This window comes from Podarcis muralis, chromosome 10, assembly GCF_964188315.1.
Source record: "Podarcis muralis chromosome 10, rPodMur119.hap1.1, whole genome shotgun sequence".
Taxonomy (NCBI): domain Eukaryota; kingdom Metazoa; phylum Chordata; class Lepidosauria; order Squamata; family Lacertidae; genus Podarcis; species Podarcis muralis.
Window position 1 is genome coordinate 54480226 of NC_135664.1, and position 21343 is coordinate 54501568.

A 21343-nucleotide genomic window follows, 5' to 3' on the forward strand; every position below is an offset into this window, starting at 1 on the left:
ATGTTGGCACAACATGGGATTTCCTAGACAGGAATATGAGGAAACAGAAACTTGTCAGAAACTAGCTATATTCTGTTCTGACTCTTCCGGTTTACTGACTACTACTCCAATTAGATAGTTGTGAGATACTAACCACCTGAAGGGCAAATGTACAAATTTGAGGTTGCAATACTAACTACCACCAGTCCTTATTTATATAATGCATTTCAATGTATATGGAGTGTTCTGAACTACAGGCTTGTAAGGGATGTCATTATTATGCCATTGTTGTTGTTATTATGTATTTTGTGCCGCACAAAATACATATTAAAAACTAGAACAACAACACCTCTTACCCTATATTGCCCTTGCCCTATAGAGTATAAGTGTGTGTAAGGCTAAAAAAAAGAAATGTGCACAACATAATCCCTCACGTGAAATACTATGGAATTCAACATCTAAAAAGGACCGATTGTGTGGCACTGCAGACTGGGTAGGAACCCATTTTCTGAATGGGCACATCATTTAAACCATGCACTACAGCTTGTTTTGCAAAAATCAATTGTCAGTGATTTCTGTCTAAGAGAAATAAACACAGATGATTACACCACCTTTTGTTGCCTGATTGTTGATAGGGGGTGGATTTGATGCTGGCCGCTTAGTTGGATGAAGCGGTACAGACAACGATGTTTCACCATATGGCCTGTCAGGACTGAGGCTGCCATCACTTAGCCTGCACTCCCCTTCAATCAAGCTCGCGTCCTGGATGCACTTGCCATGGGGGAAGTTCAAAGCATTGTTTTGTAAATGGATCCTGTTTTCTGGAATTTTATAACTGGTCTCAGAAACACCTTCCTTTTTGAAGTATTTCTGAGCTTTACTTGTATCCTATGGAGGGAGAAGAACAGTTTGATTCTGGAATGCAACGAATACACCACCGGAAAGACAGTTTTTGTAACTTTAAACAGTTTGTTCTAGGAAGCCAATAACTACATTCTGAATGAATGGGAGACACCTACAAACATATGAAAACATCAACACTATGTTCAGAAAACAACAAAGAACTTAAATGTGGGTAGACTACACCCATAGAAGAGGTGAACTTGACTACTTTTCCTTTCTTTGTGTAATCTACACCAATGCAGCCTTGCATGCCACACTTCGCATCTCTCCCCCTGCCATCCCACTTTTAAATTTGTCAGCAGCCTTTGACATGGGCAACCACGAACTTTTGGACTACCGCCTTGCCGACATGGGGATTCAGGGCACAGTCTTACATTGGCTGCACTCTTTCCTTTCAGGTCAGGGACAGAGGCTGGCACTAGGGGAGGAGTTGTCACTGCACCCCTTGGTGTGTGGAGTGCCGCAAGGTGTAATCCTCTCCCCAATGCTTTTAAACATTTTTATGTGCCCCCTTGCCCAGAATTTTGGTCTGGGCTGTCATCAATATGCTGATGACACCCATCTTCATCTGTTGATGGACAACCATCCTGACTCGGCCCCAGACACACTAACCAGATGCTTGGAAGCTGTGGCTGCATGGCTGTGTGGGAGCCAGGTGAAGTTAAATCCTTCGAAGACAGAGGTCCTCTGGCTGGGTCGGGATGACATGGGGTTGGGGGGGCCAACTCCCATCTCTTGCGGGGGCTCAATTTGTGCCAATGCCTTCTGTCAGGAGTTTGGGTGTAACCTTTGACGCCTCCCTCTTTATGGAGGCGCAGGTTGCAGCTACAGCAAAGGCGGCATTTTTCCACCTTCGCCGTGCTAAGCAGGTGGTCCCTTACCTTTCTCGCCCTGATCTAGCCACAGTGATCCATGGGATGGTCACCTCCAGGCTTGATTATTGTAACTCACTCTACGTGGGGCTGCCCTTGAAGCTGACCCAGAAACTCCAGCTGGTGCAGAATGCAGCTGCAAGGCTCCTTACAGGGTCCTTGCTGTGGGACCACATCCATCCAGTGCTATACCAGCTGCACTGGCTTCCGGTGGAGTACAGGGTCAGGTTTAAGGTGCTGGTTTTAACCTTTAAAGCCCTATACGGCCTAGGACCCCTGTAGTTACGGGACCGCCGTATACCCCACAGAGGACCTTACGGTCTGCAAATAATAATATCTTGGAGGTCCCAGGCCTCAAGGAGGTGAAACTGGCCTCAACCAGGGCCAAGGCCTTTTCGGCTTTGGCCCCAGCCAGGTGGAACGTTCTATCTCAGGAGACCAGGGCCCTGTGGGACTTGACATCCTTCCGCAGGGCTTGCAAGACGGAGCTGTTCCGCCTGGCCTTTGGTCCGGGCCCAGTTTGACCCCCCCATGGGACACTGTAAGTTACCTCTTTGGCCCTTTTATCGGCTCATGTGGGACCAACATTCTGCACACCCCTGATGAATACTTGAGGTTCCCAACCCCATGGTTGTAATGTGTTAGCAGTCATTTAATTTTATCCTGATTCTAATTTATAATTAATTGTTCAATTAATCAAACACTATTTTTTTATTGTGTTTTAATGTATTTGATATTTGATATTAGCCGCCCTGAGCCCAGTCTTGGCCGGGGTGGGCGGGGTATAAATAAAAATTTATTTATTTACTTACTTACTTATTTACACTATCACTTATTTATAATAACATGCAAAAAAAATACTTAAGTGTCCAAGTTATACAGCATCCTTCACCAAAGAGTACATTCATGTTAGAGCAGAGGCACGCACTTGCAAGGGGAAATTAATCAAAGTTATATTCTGTAATCTGGAACCCCTCTGAATATTTAGTGTGAGCTTGAGGAACCCCCAACCTGTGACCCAAACTAGGCCCACAAGGCTGTTTCCCCCAGCCACAGCCACCTGCCCCAAACTGGATGTTATATGAAGTCAGGTGTGGGGCAGGCTGCAAAGGAACAATGGGAAGCCTTAAAGCATGCTCCCAATTGTTCCTCTGCAAGTAAGAGTTTGCTTCCGGCACCTTTTAAATTTGGTGTCAAAAGCAAGTGCTGCTGGGATCAGCTTCATTCAGCAGCTTTCAATCGGAGCTGACCCCTGCAGGAAGCGGGCTTGCAATTGGCCTTAAATTTTAATTCTTCCTTTGAAGTTGAACCACATAATTGTATAGGATGCCCAATGATTGGCACAGCATCCCCACCCACGTGTCAAAAGCAGTCTGCCAAGAGCAAATTGGCCAAATCCAGTTCCCACTCCTGATTTAATGTGTACAGTACACAGCAAGCTGCTTTATTAGACACATAATATAATCTTACCTGAGGATTTACTTTAGAAACTGCATGTAATTGTGAAGCAAATGTTGAAGCTCCCACATCTTTTTCTTCTTTTATGTGCTTACCTGAACAGAAATTTGAAGTTCTTAGTATATTTTATATGTTATTCATTCCCCCCTACAGATTCCACCTAGTGTACTACCAGAGTAACCCAAGAGAAGTTCAACAAAACAAATTTTACACTGAGGCAAATTTCCTACTAGAATAATGCAATAGCTTATTAGTCATAGAACTGCAGTTTTCTTTGGGCAAGAGAATGCTAACACAGCCCAAAATGTTATAGGACGGTCTAGCTTTGTAATACAAAAGGTATTAAAATTTACTGGTAGATAAATCTACAATGGAAACTAGATTAGCTTCAATCTGCAGTGGTGATTGTAATGGCTCACAGTGGAAGATCACCAACATATCACACTTATCAGATCCTTGTAGCATTTGTGCCACTTGTACACACCTTTCATACTTCAGACAGCATTAGATCTTCCCCAATACAAAACCAGAAAAACTGAAGCATTTTGGATCAAAACTGTTTGCCTTTGCCATCTGCATCTCTTCGTAACCATAGATATAGAGATGGGTGGAAAAGCATCAAACAGATTATAGTTGAGACAACATCTGCTGTCACAGCTGTCAAGTTACTATGCTTTCTGGGTTTTTGCTAAAAGCAAACATCTTGCTATCTCCCTAAACTGGTGAAACAAGTTACTGGGGCAAAGTACTGGCAATTCTGACCAACTTCTATAAAGGAAATTCACATCACTGTTGATTCTTTTATATATAAAAGAAACCACGCTATGATTTTCTTCCCTCCGACAAAAGGCTATAATTTATTAAGTAAAATTAATTTAAGAAAACCAGAATCAGCAAATTAACAAGCTACTACTGAAATCATATTTTTATGCTTCCCCACCACTTCATTATTCTGCTGTTACATTTTGATTTTGCTACATTTTGGTAATGGCTGTGTTTAGACAAAGTACTAAGCTATGACTTATGGATTAAGCAAGTTATCCTGTGTATAAGCTGTGCACTTTTGCACCTAGACTGAATGCTCTTCCTTTATTGAAGCAGAGGAACAACCCAGATTAACATCATGTGTGAACCACCAAGCCTCTTGGTTTCTCCCAAACAAATCCAATCAGGAAGCAAAGAACAAGACTTGGCTTCTGGTCATGGTTCACATGGAGAGAAACAAACTACAAGCACCAGTTCTGGCATGACACAAAGTAAGCCATTCCATGGTTTGTTTCTCTGCTTGACTAAAGCAGAAGTGAAATATGTGGGAGACCTCGTGGCTTAGCATTACATCTGAATGTGGCCATTGTCTCAATTTTATATTTTAAAAAATTCATTTTAAGCCTAAATAATGGTCTTGGAAAATTCAATGTAAAAAACCCTACTGCTGCTGCTGCTGCTACTTGGATTAGTGATATTTTCCTGTATTTTCTATCAACTTTAAATGAACATCGTATTAAACTGGATTTTATACTTCCAATGAAATTTCATTCACAATCATTAAAATCTATATAAATTGTTGTATTTACGACGTTAAAGAACCCTACTGTGGTAGAATTAGTAAACACAGTGTTAACACACAGGTGTCTTTAATCCCATAAGCAGCCCCTGTAAGGTTTTTAGTTTTTAGTTTTTTACACTCCTAATCTCATATCGAGTAATTTGAGAATACGAATGCTTAGAGTTTTATTACCTCTCTAGCTGGAAAAATAAATCCATCTGTTAATGCAAGAATGCATGAGTCACTGCATCTGTCGGTTACCTGCTGAAATCTCTGCACAATGCCCCCAATTATAAATTAATCAATTCAACCACAACAGATTTCTTGTGTTAGTATCTTAAGCACTTAATATCAGAAAGAGAAACAAGGGCATTTGAAGCACATGCCTTCCAGCTTCAAGTTGTAATGGAGAAATGTAGGCCTTGCATGTTTCCAGCAGTCTAGTCACTTGCTTTTACTAGAAACTGTCTGCCCAACTACACAGACCTTTTTAGCCTGGCATGTGCACTAGTAGCTGAAGTCAGATGGATCTATTTTTTTCTACAGGCAGCACATGAGCCATCTGCTGTCTTAGAAAGCTAGAAAATCTAAATCTGACCAAAAAAACCCACTACAGATATTCCATTGATCTTGATTCCCTGAAGGGGACTGCAACTTTCAAGCTAATCCAGCCATGCAGCCTACTTTTGCAATCTATAGCTTAGGCATCTTTTAGTTTTGGCATAATATACATCTACAAGAGAACATACCATATTCTGCTTTATGACTCTGGGAAGACAGCTTGTCTTTATGCCTACTTTTGGAATAGCTTCTGTGTTCCTGAAGAGAGCTTCTTCTATCAGTGCAGTCTGTGCTCTGCATATGACTTGGTAAACAAGTGGTATAGTGCAATCCTGCCATAGAAAGCATGCCCTGAATAGCTTCTTCCTCCGTACTGGTCGAGGTAGGACATTCCCTAAAAAATAAGAGGAAAGAAGAAAGCTGTATCACAGGACTAAAATGTTTCATCTTCCTATTTAACAGAAAGCAATGAATATAATTTGCTTCAAGCACCTCCATTTACTTTGTAATTGTTCACCACCACCACCCTTTTTTTACTCACCTTTTAATTGTCATTTCTAGATGTCTAGATGGCTTCTGTGTGGTTTGAAAGAGGTCATTTGTTATTTTAGATTCCTCTCTAAAATTTGAAGTTACTTCCTGTTTCTCATCACCTGAGCTTTCTGACTCCTCAAGAGAGAAATCTTTTTGCTGGTGGGAGGAAAACAAAACTTTCAACACAATGAATACCATTAACTTCTACACTAATTTCTACTTCATATTTTAATCTTAGTTAATTCTTAAGGTTAAAGGTAAAGGTACCCCTGACGGTTAGGTCCAGTTGCGGACGACTCTGGGGTTGCGCACCCATCTCACTCTATAGGGCAAGGGAGCCAGCGTTTGTCCGCAGATACCTTCTGGGTCATGTGGCCAGCATGACTAAGCCACTTCTGGTGAAACCAGAACAGCGCACAGAAATGCCATTTACCTTCCCGCCGAAGTGGTACCTTATTTATCTACTTGCACTTTGACGTGGTTTTGAACTATTAGGTGGGCAAGAGCTGGGACCGAACAACGGGAGCTCACCCCGTCGTGGGGATTCGAACCGCCAACCTTCTGATCGGCAAGCCCTAGGCTCTGTGGTTTAATTCTTAAGGTTAGGGTGACTAAATATATATTCCTAGAGGAGATGTTGGGTTATGAGGATGGGATGGGATTCTATTTGGAAGCCATGTCTTAGGCAATAAAAGATTGCATAAATGTATGCTTGGTGTACTTTAGTTGCAGATCTATAAAATTTAAAAAGAAAATGGATTTGTAGCAGGGTCAGCATAAAAAACAGTTTATATCTATACTAGCTGACCTTTCATCTAACTCCACCCCCATGCACAAACTGTTCTTGCCCATTTTTGTCATTAATACTATTCAGAGCTAGATGTCCTTTGAATTCTAATGTTTAATACTTCATTTAACTACCACCTGTGACACTCTTGTATTTACCTGGTTAGTGCAATCAGGCTCAGATTCTTCTGAATCAGAAATATCAGAGTATTCTGAGTTTCCATTCCTGAGTTCTGATTTCACACTTTCAAAGAACACTGGAGGAGAAAAACAGAGGGATTTTAGATTTGCCATATATTAACTGGACATACTTCCCTATAGCTCCTGCTACCAACTGAGCCTTTCATCCTGTGACTGTACATTGCTTTGAAGACAATGAAACTCTTAGTACACATATCCACACTCCAAAAACAGAATTTAATGCCCACTGTTAAGCAGTATAGGAATGAAAGTTTGTAATTTATAAGTAATTTGTTACTTCCCAGTTCTTAGGAATTTAATTTCTGGCCTCAGAAAGCCACTGTAATTGTGAGAAAATACTATATATTCCATATATAGGGAATTATCGGTAGAAATTCTACTTAGATCAAATTGGACTTTTTTCCTGTGATCATAGACAGTCACAATAATTTATTTATGTGGGGATAACATACTGCTTGAACTCATTATACTAAGGTCCCCAACAGATCCAGCTCATGAGTCGTAGATATTCCTAGCTATGTATTTCCCAATTAACCAAAGACATTGACCTACGTCTATGAACACAGCCATGTCTGAATTTAACAAACACTCATAACCCACCTTTAGCCTTTTTTTAAAATATTGGCTGCATCTGGAAGTGACACTAAACCATGGCATAGTGCTGTGTAAAAGAACTTTGCCTTCTCCTGAGCTTGTGTGTCCCTCCCATGTGGCCAAGATGAGGATTCCAGATGCTTTTATTTGGGATTTTAACCAGCCAAAGCTCTGCTTCAGTCTGAACCAGGGAATGGACTTCAGTTTCAAAAACAAGTCAGCTTCAACTCATGCTTTTTGAAGCTGGCTTGTTTAAACTAAGTATAGTTAGTGTTAGCCATGAACTCTGGTTCAGAAGGAAGAGGAAGGACTGGTTTAACTAAAATGAAAAGTAAAAACTTCCATAATCCTCCTTCCAGTCATGCAAGAAAAGGAGAAAATCGGGACAGCACACAAGTCTGAGCAGAGTAAGGCTCAATCGCATAGTGCGAAGACATGATTTATCATTATGTCTAAATGCAGCGATTGTCAGTGGAAGCTTAACTACCCTGATGAATGATGCCACATTGATCAGCAGTACAAAGCAACAATGAAGAACGGTACAGATACAATAGCCCTGGATTTCTAGTTCAAGGAAAACATACTTACTGTTCAGTGGTTTCTGAGCATCTACACTGCCATCTGCTTCCTGGGAGATCTGTTCTTCTGCCTTAACTGTTATTTCCTTCTCTGACTCTGCTCTCTCATCCTCATCTTCACTGTCCGCGGTGTAAAGACTTCGATCTCTGAAAGGTTGCCTCTCATCTCTGTAATAAAATAACCTGTTACCAAACCAAAAAAAGATCCATTGGGGCCTTGCCCCATCTTTTTAGAAGTAATAGCCAATTTTCACTGCTTCCTAGAACTTTTAAAGTACCATTTCTCATCTACTGAAGAATTTTTCCCAAGTCTGTGCAGAATTGTTGGCTGTTATTCTCTTTAACAGAAGGTTTAAATCATTTTCAATTATTTGAAACAGGAGTGGAAAACCTCAGGCCAGGAAGCCAAACTTGACCTTCCAAGCCTCTCAAGTTGGCCCTCAAGACTCTCTGCAGGTCATGCCTTCGCCAAAGGCCACATTACCACCACTCTGCTTTGAACAATCCTTCAATGTGTTCCTGAAGTAGGATAATGCCTCTTGCTTGCTGAGGGATATGTGGGGGATGAAGAGATGTGGGGTACAGAAACACCTGACTTTTGCATTGGTGGAATGTATCCTACTGTACAAATGTAAGAGTCACACCCATTGCTTTGCCCACGTTTGCCTTTGACCCAGACCGCCGCTGGCATATGGTCTCCAGAATGTTTCCCCATGAATGAGTAATGCCCTTAGTCTGAAAAAGGTTCTCCACCCCAGGTGTCAGAGACTGGCTGGACGAAGCAGAGTGGTGGGAAAAACCAGCCGGGAACACCCCCCCCCCCCCCGGCAGAGAAACCCCAGAGAAGAAAGGCTCAGAGCCAGGGGATTGGTGATGAGACCCTCTGACCTGTCAGAGGGAGAAGAATGGAAGGAAGTACTGAATGCTGAAGGGTCAACAGGGTATAGTGAGCAGGAAGAGCATGTGACAGGGAGCTGTTCAGACTGCAGGGCAGAAACATAGGAGCAGGGTCAAGAGACTACAGTGGTGCCTCGCAAGACGAAATTAATTCGTTCCGCAAGTCTCTTCGTCTTGCGGTTTTTTCGTCTTGCGATGCACGGTTTCCCATAGGAATGCATTGAAAATCAATTAATGCGTTCCTAGGGAAACCGCCTTCAGACCAGGTCCGGGGACAGACTGTCCCCGGACCTCTTCTGAAGGCTGGGGGGGGGGGGGGACAAGGGCTTTTCTTCCCACCCCCAGCATTTTAAAAAACCCTGGGACAGCGGAGGACTTCTCCGCTGTCCGGGCGATCTTAAAATGCTGGCGGGCGGCATTTTAAAATCGCCCTGGGACAGCGGAGGACTTCTCCGCTGTCCGGGGCGATTTAAAAGCCCCTGGGAAGGCAGGCAGGGGGGACAAAGACTTTCACCCCCCGCCCGCCTTCAGAAGGTGTTCCCGCCCCCCCACCCCGCTTCGGAGCAGCGTTCCGAAGCGGGGTGGCTGGGGCAGGTGTTCCCGCCCCCCGCCCGGCTTCACAGCAGCGCTAAGAAGCCCGGCGGCGGGGGCAGGTGTTCCCGCCCCCCCCCGCTTCGGAGCAGCGTTCCGAAGCGGGGTGGCTGGGGCAGGTGTTCCCGCCCCCCGCCCGGCTTCGCAGCAGCGCTAAAAAGCCCGGCGGCTGGGGCAGGTGTTCCCGCCCCCCCCACCCCGCTTCGGAGCAGCGTTCCGAAGCGGGGTGGCTGGGGCAGGTGTTCCCGCCCCCCGCCCGGCTTCGCAGCAGCGCTACGAAGCCCGGCGGCTGGGGCAGGTGTTCCCGCCCCCCACCCCGCTTCGGAGCAGCGTTCCGAAGCGGGGTGGCTGGGGCAGGTGTTCCCGCCCCCCGCCCGGCTTCGCAGCAGCGCTACGAAGCCCGGCGGCTGGGGCAGGTGTTCCCTCCCCCCCACCCCGCTTCGGAGCAGCGTTCCGAAGCGGGGTGGCTGGGGCAAGTGTTCCCGCCCCCCCGCCCGGCTTTGCAGCAGCGCTACGAAGCCCGGCGGCTGGGGCAGGTGTTCCCGCCCCCCCCACCCCGCTTCGGAGCACCGGGAGAAGCGATCTCCCCGCAGCCCCTTGCTTCAAAAGAGGTCCGGGGGCAGACCTCTTTTGAAGCAAGGGGCGGTGGGGAGAAGCGATCTCCCCGCCGCCCCTTGCTTCAAAAGAGAAGACCCGCTGTCCCCGGGGCAAGCTTCGTTTTGCGAAGCAAGCCCATAGGGAAATTCGTCTTGCGAGGCAACTCGAAAACGAAAAAACCTTTCGTTTTGCGAGTTTTTCGTCTCGCGAGGCGTTCGTCTTGCGGGGTACCACTGTACAGAAGAATCCAGGGAGTCTTCTTCTCCTGCTGCGACCTGCTCTCCCCACCCACCCCGTCTCCAAGAATGTGCTGAATAACGAGGAGAGAGGAACAGAGGCCAGAATTGTGCAGATGTAGCTTGAGACTGCTTGGGAAACATCTGGGGGAGGGGAACCTCAGAAGGGCGAGGGAGGCAGGGACCTTCAGTCCTGGCAACTGCTCTATGGGGGCAAAACCAGCTGGTAAGTGTTGTTGAGTTGTATGCCTTTTCTTTGAATAAAGAGTTAACTTCACTGACAGCTGAGACTGCTTCTTCATGCTGACCTGCATCTGACTCCAGACCTGACACCAGGTTTAAAATCATCTATATTAGCAGGACTGGAGCTCAGTGGTGCTTGAAGTTTTTCTGAGTCAGAGCTCCAGCAGCGCAAGTTAGCTGGACCTAGTCTACATTTATATTTGCTCACAATGCCACAAATGGTGCTTCCTGAGGGCACTAGGAGAAATTAAGGTGGAGGTGACATAAGAGCCGTCTGGCAGGGTTTCAAATGCTGCTGCCCCACCACACAAGGTAAGTCCATTATGGCAGCACTCTATCCAGAACTGCCTCAAGTTGGAGACAGTCCTGCAAAATGTGGCCCTTTGTTCCTCCAAACATTTAATTCCTATGTTTGGTTACAGATGTTTCTTGCTGTATCCCTTTTTCAGCCCAGATCTGTCAATTAACTACAAGCTGGATTTTCAAAATTGCCTAAAGTAAACTACATGTAGCAAGCTACATGCTGATGTTTTTATACCTAATTATTCTTCCATTTGACAGCAAAAGCCGTAAATCATTGTCCTTCGTTCTCCATTCAGGAACAGTAGAAGATGGCTGAAGAGGCTTGTTAAACCTTCCATTCAGTTTACCATTTGCCGTGTCCTAAAGCAAGGGGACAAAAGATTTCACCTACGGTTAATGGTACTTTAATAAGCTATTTCTCTTTGTAATCCACATCAGTGGTGGTGCACTGCCAAGCCACACTTAAAACACTGACAGCCAGCAAACGAAGAAATCCTGCATTATTAATAGCCATTACAGCAGAGAGAGAAGCCTGTTTCATGTGTACAATTGTCTGTCACGCACATGGCCCAAGTTGCAGCAACTCCTTCCTCCTGCACAACACTCAATTCTCTCCCCTTCTCTGGACTGTTGGTGCTTAGTGCACATATTCACTATTAACATGTCTAAACTATTCTACTTTGCAAGTATGGATGGATGGTACTTCCTCTGAGAAATAATTTAAGACACAAGACTGCCATAGTAACTTTACAGATGAATTTTTACAACGTATCAGCACATATATTATTAAGTCCACAGAGCTGTATTGCTAACAAGAAGATACTCAGACATAGAAATATAACTGGTAGAGAGGACTCTGTATGATGTCATTTTCCCTTCTCTCCTGACCAGGAAGGAACACTTAGTATTTCCTCTCTCTCTCTCTCTTTCTGACCAGCAATGGATGCAGACATGTCTCTGCTTCCTCCAGCTTCAGCACATGCCTGAAGCAGGTTATACTGTAAATATTAAGTATTTTGCCTGCATAGTTTTTACTTCTGCTTTTGCTGTGTACCAATGCATGATTATCAAGTAAGTAAATTATATTTTTAAGCTTACTTTCCAGTCTGTTGCTTGATTCTTTTCTAAGTGGGTTAAGAAAGGGGAGACAGCTTACTTCATAGCCGGACGTGTTCAAAACAAGGTTTTACAACCTAACACCTATGCTTTTAATTTTGCTGCTAGGCGTAGGATTTTAAAACACTGTTCAACCCACAAACGTGGGCACCTGGAGGGATAAATTGCAATTAATGTATCCTCACCTATAAAAACCTATCCCACAAACTATACACTGGGAACAAGCAGAATAATATACTTAAGGTTCCAGAAATGGGAGGTAATCGGGGATTTGGATGAGATGTTTTAAAGGAAAAGTGATACCAGTGGGAAAGACCACCATTACCGCAAAACCCTTCTAATTTTTCTTCTTAAAACCGCTCTGGTACCAAATACTTTTTAGATGACAGGAGAGTATGTAGAGGCAACTTCCAAAATATGGTCTGTCCTGGATCTCTTTGGGTAAAATGGAGAAGTATTTGAAAGGTCTGATTCCAGGCTTAGCATTCTTTTACTGTAGCCATACTGTATACGTTTATTGCCACACTACATCTATATTTGCTAATTCAAAATTCATCTATTCACATACACCCAAAATGGAAAGTGCATTTTGAGGTCGCTCCTCCCTACCTGTGGTGTCCAGTACAATATATATATGTGCCTGGGTAGTGCAACAACTCTATTTCCTCACCAAACCAGTGGTATTCAATGATGTGGAAAAGTGAGAATAATATTTTCATTGAACATTAGCCAGTGATGATATGATTATACCTCCCAAAGTCTTTTTTAAAAAAATGCAACAACTTCCCATTTTTACGTGTGCCATCTGCCCTGCACATTAAATGTTCTAGTTGTGCTTTACTTTGCTCCAATATGCAATTCTGTACTTGCCTCTTCCCACGGGGACATCTCTAGTCTTTTAAGAACTTCTCTTGTGTGGAGCTCCAAGATGTCCAAATTAGATGGAGTTTTGATGGCATGGTCCCGTAGCTTCCTTGCTTTTCGTCTGGAATGATGGGTGGAGGCTGATTCATTTGATGAACGCGAAACTTGGCACACACCAATAATTCCCTGAGTTTTAACTGGTTTGCTGTTCTCCTCCTTTAAATAAAAGAAAGTTATTTAGAGCAGCCTATATTGACAATTCCACACAACTTAAAGTGAAAGGTTTCACTTTCAAGTAGCAGTATAAGACTTTCAACAAGATTATTCCATCCTCTTCCTGTATTGTCTATTACAACAGCTCCCTAAGGGACTCTGTCCACTACTGAAATGTAAGAGAAAGAGAATGTTATGCTCCAGCTAAAGATTTAATTCAAATTTCATTATTCACTCTAAACTGCCTTTATAATTCCCCCATAATGCGATTACTTAAACTTTGAATTCTAAGATAGGACCATAGTATCTTATAATCATAAGCACCTAAACAGTTTGCCAACCATGAGTAATAAAAGTTTGGAAGTGATTATTTCAGCAAACGAGCAGTTATTTTTGAAGAGAGGAGCACAACTAAAGGAGAGCATCTCCAAAAGCTGAAAGTAATCATATGCGATTATCCAAATTTTGCAATCATATTCAATGTATTTTATTCTTACCTCTACAGAACGAATCACTTTAGATAGTTCTTTAATTAGCTGTCCAGGCCTTATATTGTCTGGAATTTCAAAGGCATGTTCTGTTACCAGCTGTTAAGTAAAACAGGAAAATAAGCAGTTAAGTTCCCCCAAATACAAATCAGCAGCATATTTATATACAGAATTTTTATGAAGCTGTATTGCATTTTAAAGGCTTTTCTTTTAAAGAAAGAAAACCCACTAAAAATTATGACTACACATTTCAACTTACATCTTTTTTCATCCATAACTTTAAAGCAGTAAGTAAAGCTTTCACTCCTTGTACTAAGAAAGTTTGAGGGTAAAAACCATCCTCTTTCAGTTCTGGAAATAAAGACAAACACTGCACATTAGATTAATATAAATGTCAAATGAGTATTTAAATTTACATCTCTCTCAACCTTTAAACCTGTAAAAAGTTACTCATGCATTCAAAACTACAATGAAGAGTAAACTGTGGGTTTATAGCATCAACACTTACAAAGTTCAAAAAGAGCCTCTTTTTAAAAACAAACTTTTATAAATTACTACAATATGTATGGTCATTAATTAGCAGTTACAGCAAGCCACACAACTGTACATTCCTACAGTAATCGTTTTGTAATGTAAATGAATCGTTTAATTCATTAACTTCTAGGAAAGAAAAGGGGTTGAAAGCCATCATGGCCAACCCCTGCCCCAAAGGAGAATTTCCCCACACCCCCGTTTTTACAGGATTGCCCCACATAAACCAAACAGTGGTTTGCCAAGCCACATGCCAATGGATCTTCAGAGCAAATGGATCTATGGGATTCAGTAACCAAGCTACACATGAAAAAATCTCATGGACTTTAGTCAGTCTCAGCCTCAGTAGAAAGTAACTTTCCAAACTTTCTTATCAGCAGGGGAGAGCATGAAGTAAAACTAGAAACCTACTGAGGTGCATGTTCACTAAGCTTTCTTTAGACTTAGGGGCAGCCCTTTAGCTTCCAAAGGAAAGCCAATGAGAAGCACCAAAGCTCCTGTACCAGCCAGGAAACAAGAATCAGAGGGAGAGGCAGTTTGAGAGTTGGAGGAAGAGGCAGGCCAGGCAAGTGAAGGGCAGGGTGTCTCCCCACCCTCTCCTGCACCACTGTCTCCCAGAACCAGCAGAAGAATGAAGTGCAACGAGCAGAGGAAGCTTCTATGCAGGTGTAGTCTCTGGTTATGGGCAAACAGCCTATCATACATAAAATGGTGGAGGGGGGGAGTGATCACCAGTTGCTGCAACTGCTCCATATAGAGTGAACCTGGGAGTAGCTGCCTAGACACTAGACTGGTGTGTGTAGGTATCAGGAGCCATAGAAGCAACTGTGTTATCTTTGACAATATAGAGTGAACTCTCTGCTGTGTGCATTCCTTTGGGTAGAAGCACCCTTGACAGGGTGGTGGCTAAGTGAAATGATTTTTAAATCAGATTAAAAAAGACTTGGCTGCCTGGGTTCAGTGCTAAGGTGGTGGCCATGGACATTTCTTATACATGTGCATACTCACAAAAGCATGTCATTCCCACATCATATTATCAGAACAGTTTTGGGGTTAAAGGTGGAATTTTTAAGCTTTCTGTTCAGCCTCCTGTTGTGCAGTTGGCTAACAGTCTAGTTACTTGTCAGCTTCAGTTGCTTTCCTCAGTTTCTTGAACTTCTATTAGTTCCCAGTTCAGCTATTTGAACTACATTTACTTTATAAATGTGAGTCTTATTACTAAGAAAAAAGCTATTTTGGGGGAGACTGGCAGAGAACCTAAATGGAGGTGTATAGAGTACTGACTAATAGAGACTAAGGGAAGCAGCGTACAAGTTAATAATTTGAGTGAGGTGACAACTGTAACTTTAGAGGGCTGTGAATGAATGTGGCCCTGAAACAAATATATTTTCACTTCCACATAAATAATTGCAGCTGATACATAGAACACTCTAAAGAAAAAGGTTCATATGCCTTCTTTGTCAAAGCCTTTGTACTCCGCTGCACATGAATCATATGTGTATCGTTTACTACAAATGCTTTTAATCAATAAAGCTTCTGTCATATCAAAACTGAACAAAGTAGCTACACTTACATTTTCCAGTTATAAACTATGAGTAACTTATGTCTTGTTTGACTGGTGTACATTAGACATGGGTCTTCCCGCAAATGGTAGAAAAAAGTCTAGCCTCACGTTCTTCTTAAAACATGAAATGAGTTACCTTTCAAAGTTTCCAGTAAGTTTTTGGCCACAAACCAACAGATGGCTTCAAAGAAAGGGAATTTGAAAAGATCTGGGGTTTTTAGCCTTTTCTCCATTTCATAACACCTAAATAAACAATTTAGAAGGATTATTTTGTGTGAATATTGATCACTGTTAACTGTGTTCACCTAAATTATATGGTGTGCAGCAAAATGAAGCAGTCCATGACAAACAAGATACATCAAGATTTATACTCAAGAGTAGTAAGATCAAACTTGACAAAATTGGGCAGAACTTTTCTAAGCTCTGGACTTATCTCTTTTGAAGCTCTGTTGCATATTGAGCTGCGATGTTGGACTTCATAATACTAATATATAAACCCAACTTTAAACAGACAGAATTCAAGCAACTTATGTCATTCTGGTATGCTTAGAACAAAAAGTTTACTCTCAAGTAATGCAGGAATTAGAATTTATTTTCCAGTTCCTGAGTTTTGCTTGCCAAATTTCAGTTTGTTCTGATGTAATCTTCCATGTTATCTTGTTTAATTTCAAAGTCAAGTAGAACAGAACAAACTATTCATTTCTATCTGGAAATAATTCTTGCAATATTCAGTCCACCCCTGGCAGAATAGCAGCATTGTCTCTTTTATTAGTGTCTTGTGCCATTTAATCTCATTTAATCAATTATGTATCAACTGAATGACAAAAATATTTTCAAGCTTATGGGAGAAGATACATAATAAAAAGAGAAAGCTCCAATACAAACCTGAGCTGCATGCCAATATTGAGGTTGTGCAAAAAGTTTCCTCCAAAAGCCATACAGTCCTGAGAAGTGAGCACAGCATGAATCCAACCTGAAATGACAGGTAAGTAGAACCTGAGTATCCCTGCTACAAAATATTTCGCATGCCCTACATTTTGGACTTCAACAAAACCCAGGATAGGACTGATACTTTGAAGACATCCAAGATAATATTTTATAACAATATTGGCATCACTAATCACACTGGGTGAAAGACATCCACATCCTATTAAACTGTCTTAAGTGTAGCAGTTTGGTGAAGAAAGTGTGTGAAAATGGAGAATCCCAAAATCCAAGCCTCTTCCAGCTCCAGCTGGGAACAAACTGAAGTACCAGGATAAAAGTCGAAAGTGTTTATTTTATCTAATTCAATCTTGAAACAGAAGTCTATGGCACACTGAATGGAAACACTGTCTAAAGAGTTTAACCCTAGTATCAGAAACCTCCTCGTATAATTGCAATTTATTATTTTTCTTGTGTTAGTTTCTTGCACAGTGTTTAAAAACTGCCTCATGTGTAATCATTAAGTGGTACATGGAAGATAATATCCAATATATATGCTCAAAATAGGTCAGTTAATGCAGTCAGAAATTCTAAAAGACAGCACAGAAGTGGAGGGATGGTCATTGCTTCTCTGGATTTTTTTTTCTCTGGAGCCCTGGAGTCCATTATGTTCTCATAACACCATGACTAGACTTCTACAATACCATCTGTGCTGAGCTCTTGGCTGAAGAATGTGGTTCCCTCTTTCACATTAGGAAGGACATTTTACCAGTAATAAGATCTGCACTGTGTTTGGCAGTTTTTCAGGCACACTTCAAGGTGGTGTCTGTAGCAACCTATAAATCCCTCATAAATGTGACCTTACATACTAAAAGAATTGTCACAAGTCAAGCATGACCATAAGTGACCTCATGGTACTGGCATCAATAAGGCAAGTTTGAAAAAGACATAGTGAGATATTCTTGGTGACTATTTCACACTGATCTCTCCCAAAGGATTTGCTAAATCCCAGTATCAGAGATATCTTTTATTTTGTTGACTAGGGTTACATAGTCGTTGCCGTAACACACTGCACGTTAAATTATTTTGCTTTAAAATGTTGCTTTTCAAATAGAACTACCTAAGGCATACTTAGCTTCCTAGTTAAAAATCTTAGAAACCCTTTACTTTTACATTCAAAGTAGACTCGAGTGTGAGAAAAAAAGAAGTTACTCACACTCAGAGGAGTCTAGACCTTGTATGTCTGTGTGAGTCACTGATCTGAACAGGCATCCTCACTTGAAGGAGAAATCCCAGAGCAGCGATTCATGCAGACACTCTTAACAATTCTAAGGACAAGTTGTTTCACTGTGTCATGAGAGATTTAATGTTTCAGCCACACCTATTCAGGCACCCTAGCAGAGGCTGACTGGATGGAGACAAGTCCAGAACAGCGAATCTTTCAGACACAGCAGGCAGCCTCTGAGTGGGAACTTTTAATAATTTCTCAACTTCCTTATCCTAAATTGAGTCATAATTGCTAAACACATTAGCACATTTTTTAAAATTGAATTTTAAAGAGTCCTCTGAACACCAGCCACCAAACTCAACAGATATGAGCATGATTATTCCTTGAGGAAAGCATTTTACCTGTGGGAACAAATAAAGTATGTCCTTGCTTCACTACACACTTGTAACACTTGTCAACTTTATCTCCAAAATACACTTCACTCTGGGTGACAGATGAACTCCAAGATTCGTAGATTGCCAAATTTTCATCAGTAGGTTTGATCAAGTAGAATATCTTTTCACCCTATACATAAAAAAATATTGAATGAGGTTAAATTTGTCTCTGATACACAATAAAACTGTGATAGTAGCAATTAAGGAGAGGTAGAAGATGATGGGATCAAGCAGGCTTTCCCAAACTGGTGGCCCCAAGATGTTGTTGGACGGCAACTCCAATCAACCCTATTGTAGCCCAACATCATTTTGAGTGCATCAGGTTTGGTAAGTTGGGAATGGGGTATAGGAATGAAAATGCTTAGGTTCTTTCCCAACTGAACGTGATAGGCCTAGAAATAATGTTCTGGGCATAGCAAAACAGACAATGGCATGAAGTTGGAAGAGATCAGTTTTTATTAGCTTTTCCAGCTATCACACCCATTAGTGTTCAGAATAACAATTTTAAAACTCTCAGGCCGATAGTCACAAAATGCCCGGTGTGGTTAAACTTAAAACCTTAATTGAACTAACAGTTTCAACAGTGTCATTCATAACCACCCTAAGACCTTCAGGTATAGGGCAATATGTAAATTCAATTAATAATAATAATGAGCAAACATGAGCCATTTAGCTCCTACCCACCCAATCATTGTGCTGCTGCATTGTGCTATATAAAACTGTGGTTTGGCTTAGTGTGTTGTCCAAACCTGGGCTCATGGTTTAGCTCTTCCAGACAAACTGTAAGACACAGGACAAACCTTGGTTACAGCTCACTTTTGACTGGAAAGATTGCACACAACATTAAGCCAAACCACAACTTAGTGCATTAAAGCAGCAAAATGACTGGGAAGGAGCAAAGCAGACACAATCTCATCTCACATTTCCTCATTTGGGCTAAGCTGTAGTTTGGTTTAGTGTTATGTTGGAACCAGGCTGGTGCATGCAAGAACCCTTAAAGATTATTTTTTTAAAAACCCATTATGAATACTGTACATTCTATATTTAGAAATCAGCAGTGTTTTCTTACCCAGAGAACATGATACCAGACAGAAGTTCCCCCAAAATCAATATGGAAATCTGTGTAGCTATCTTGAACTCCCATTAAGCAGTACTTCTGAACAAAAGGCTTAGGAAAGACTGAATCATCTGGCCAGTAGTTTTCAACCCAAGAAAGTTTTCTGGCGATTTCAGGGACTTCCACTAATTCAGACATCCTTAAAAGAAGAAACACATACAATAATAGTACAGTGAATGAATTTTAGTGAAGGTGCACAGTGTCTACGATGTTTTTATCTGCACCAATTAAGTACAGTAGCTCTACAGAAGTCAAAAGTGGCAGTGGCGGTTAATTAATTAATATTTTGCATATTCTCAGATGCTACCCTTAACAGATCAAATGGCACTCATTCATTCCTTCAAACAAAGTTATTTTAGGGTAATTCCTGCTAAGTTTTAGACAAAGGTATCATAATCAAATTACTGTGACCTACTTCACACATCACATTAAACCACAAGATAAAACAAACTGTGGCTTAATGTGAATGATTGCATGCTACTGCACACTGTTCAAAAGTTCCCAATGCACTGCTACCATTGCCCAAATCTTACTTGTTATGTCAACTAAACCCATTGCTCATTTCCTCCAAACTGCAGGTTTGGATGACACAAGAAGCCAGACTTGGGCTTGCTTCACCTGCAGCATAGCAAAAGCAGTAGGACCCTGGGGAATTTTAAGCAAGGTGGACCTTTATGCTGCTAGTTTACATTCAACAATGGTTGTAAAGTATGGCTGAATATGACATGAGAAGCAGGCCAAATATATTTACTTTCATTTGCCAATCTCCATATTGCCAAATGCCAGCCTCCAAGAATGATTTTTCTACTTAATTAGAGCAAGCCTTTAGATAGTATTTTATTGAATTTTAACAATAAAGAAATTCCAAAAATAACAAACAGAGAACAAGAAAAACACAAGAAAAATATAAAACACAACAATGCAAAATTACACAATACAAAAATACAAACATTTAACCTAACGGGGGAAAAAGAAGAAAACAGAAAAAACAAATAAGCACACAAAAAAAGAAAAAGTCAAATCCCTCTCTTTTAATTTCTCATCTTTGATTAACTTATTTTCCTGACTTCCTCACGCCTCCCTTTTTTGTATCCCTTTTTGAAAATTGGTTCAGCAAATTCATATCCTATTACTTTATCCTTAATTATTTTTCCTCCCAAATTATAATTTCAAATTTTTATCTGTTATCAATCCAATCTTACAATATATCTTGTTACTAGAAGCCCTTCATTTCATTTCAATGTCATTAACATTCATACATTTTACAATGTTTCTGTAAATAAATTTTAAATTTGCTCCAATCTTCTTCCACCAACTCTTCTCCCTGATCTCAGATTCTGCCAGTCATTTCTGCCATTTCCATATAGTCGATTACTTGCATCTGCCATTCTTCCAGAGTGGGTAGGTCTTGTGTCTTCCAATGCTTTGCGATGAGTATTCTTGCTGCTGCTGTAGCATACATTAAAAAAGTTCTATCCTTCTTTGGCACCAATTGGCCAACTATGCCCAGGAGAAAGGCCTCTGGTTTCTTCAGGAAAGTGTATTTAAATACCTTTTTCATTTCATTATAAATCATCTCCCAGAAAGCCTTAATCCTTGGGCACGTCCACCAAAGGTGAAAGAACGTACCTTCAGTTTCTTTACATTTCCAACATTTATTATCGGGTAGATGATAAATTTTTGCAAGCTTGACTGGGGTCATGTACCACCTGTACATCTTAATTAGAGCAAGCCTTTAGGAAGCCAGGGAATTATATTGTAATCCACTTCCTGATATAGGATTTCAAAACAAATGTGTAAAAGCCATATACTCACTTTGTGTCTGAAAATTCAAGGCTGATCACATTTAATACTTTTGGTCTGTCAGGATTTGTGAAATACTTAACATAATTATGGAGCTTCATTTTACTGTCTGCTTGTCTTGCCACATCAATAACATCTATCACTTTATCACCACCTGTAAAAAAAGAAAACATTAAGGCTCT

At 41.4% G+C, this 21343-nt stretch overlaps 1 protein-coding gene across 4 annotated transcripts in view; it reads right to left on the minus strand.

The window, feature by feature from the left end:
• Window positions 1-21343, minus strand: part of KDM7A (lysine demethylase 7A) — a 49353-nt gene that overhangs the window by 4562 nt on the left and 23448 nt on the right. For 2 of the 4 annotated variants that reach the window (XM_028745615.2, XM_028745618.2), the window contains 15 exons: window positions 21174-21315; window positions 19311-19497; window positions 18209-18371; window positions 16541-16628; window positions 15792-15898; window positions 13820-13911; window positions 13570-13659; window positions 12866-13075; window positions 11115-11239; window positions 8023-8195; window positions 6799-6896; window positions 5861-6009; window positions 5508-5713; window positions 3225-3307; window positions 591-867 (listed from right to left, as the gene is read on the minus strand). In XM_028745615.2, the coding sequence (XP_028601448.2) occupies window positions 591-867; window positions 3225-3307; window positions 5508-5713; window positions 5861-6009; window positions 6799-6896; window positions 8023-8195; window positions 11115-11239; window positions 12866-13075; window positions 13570-13659; window positions 13820-13911; window positions 15792-15898; window positions 16541-16628; window positions 18209-18371; window positions 19311-19497; window positions 21174-21315 (2190 nt within the window). The remainder of the gene's footprint in view (window positions 1-590; window positions 868-3224; window positions 3308-5507; window positions 5714-5860; window positions 6010-6798; window positions 6897-8022; window positions 8196-11114; window positions 11240-12865; window positions 13076-13569; window positions 13660-13819; window positions 13912-15791; window positions 15899-16540; window positions 16629-18208; window positions 18372-19310; window positions 19498-21173; window positions 21316-21343) is intronic. The other 2 variants (XM_028745617.2, XM_028745616.2) reach the window with 2 other exon arrangements.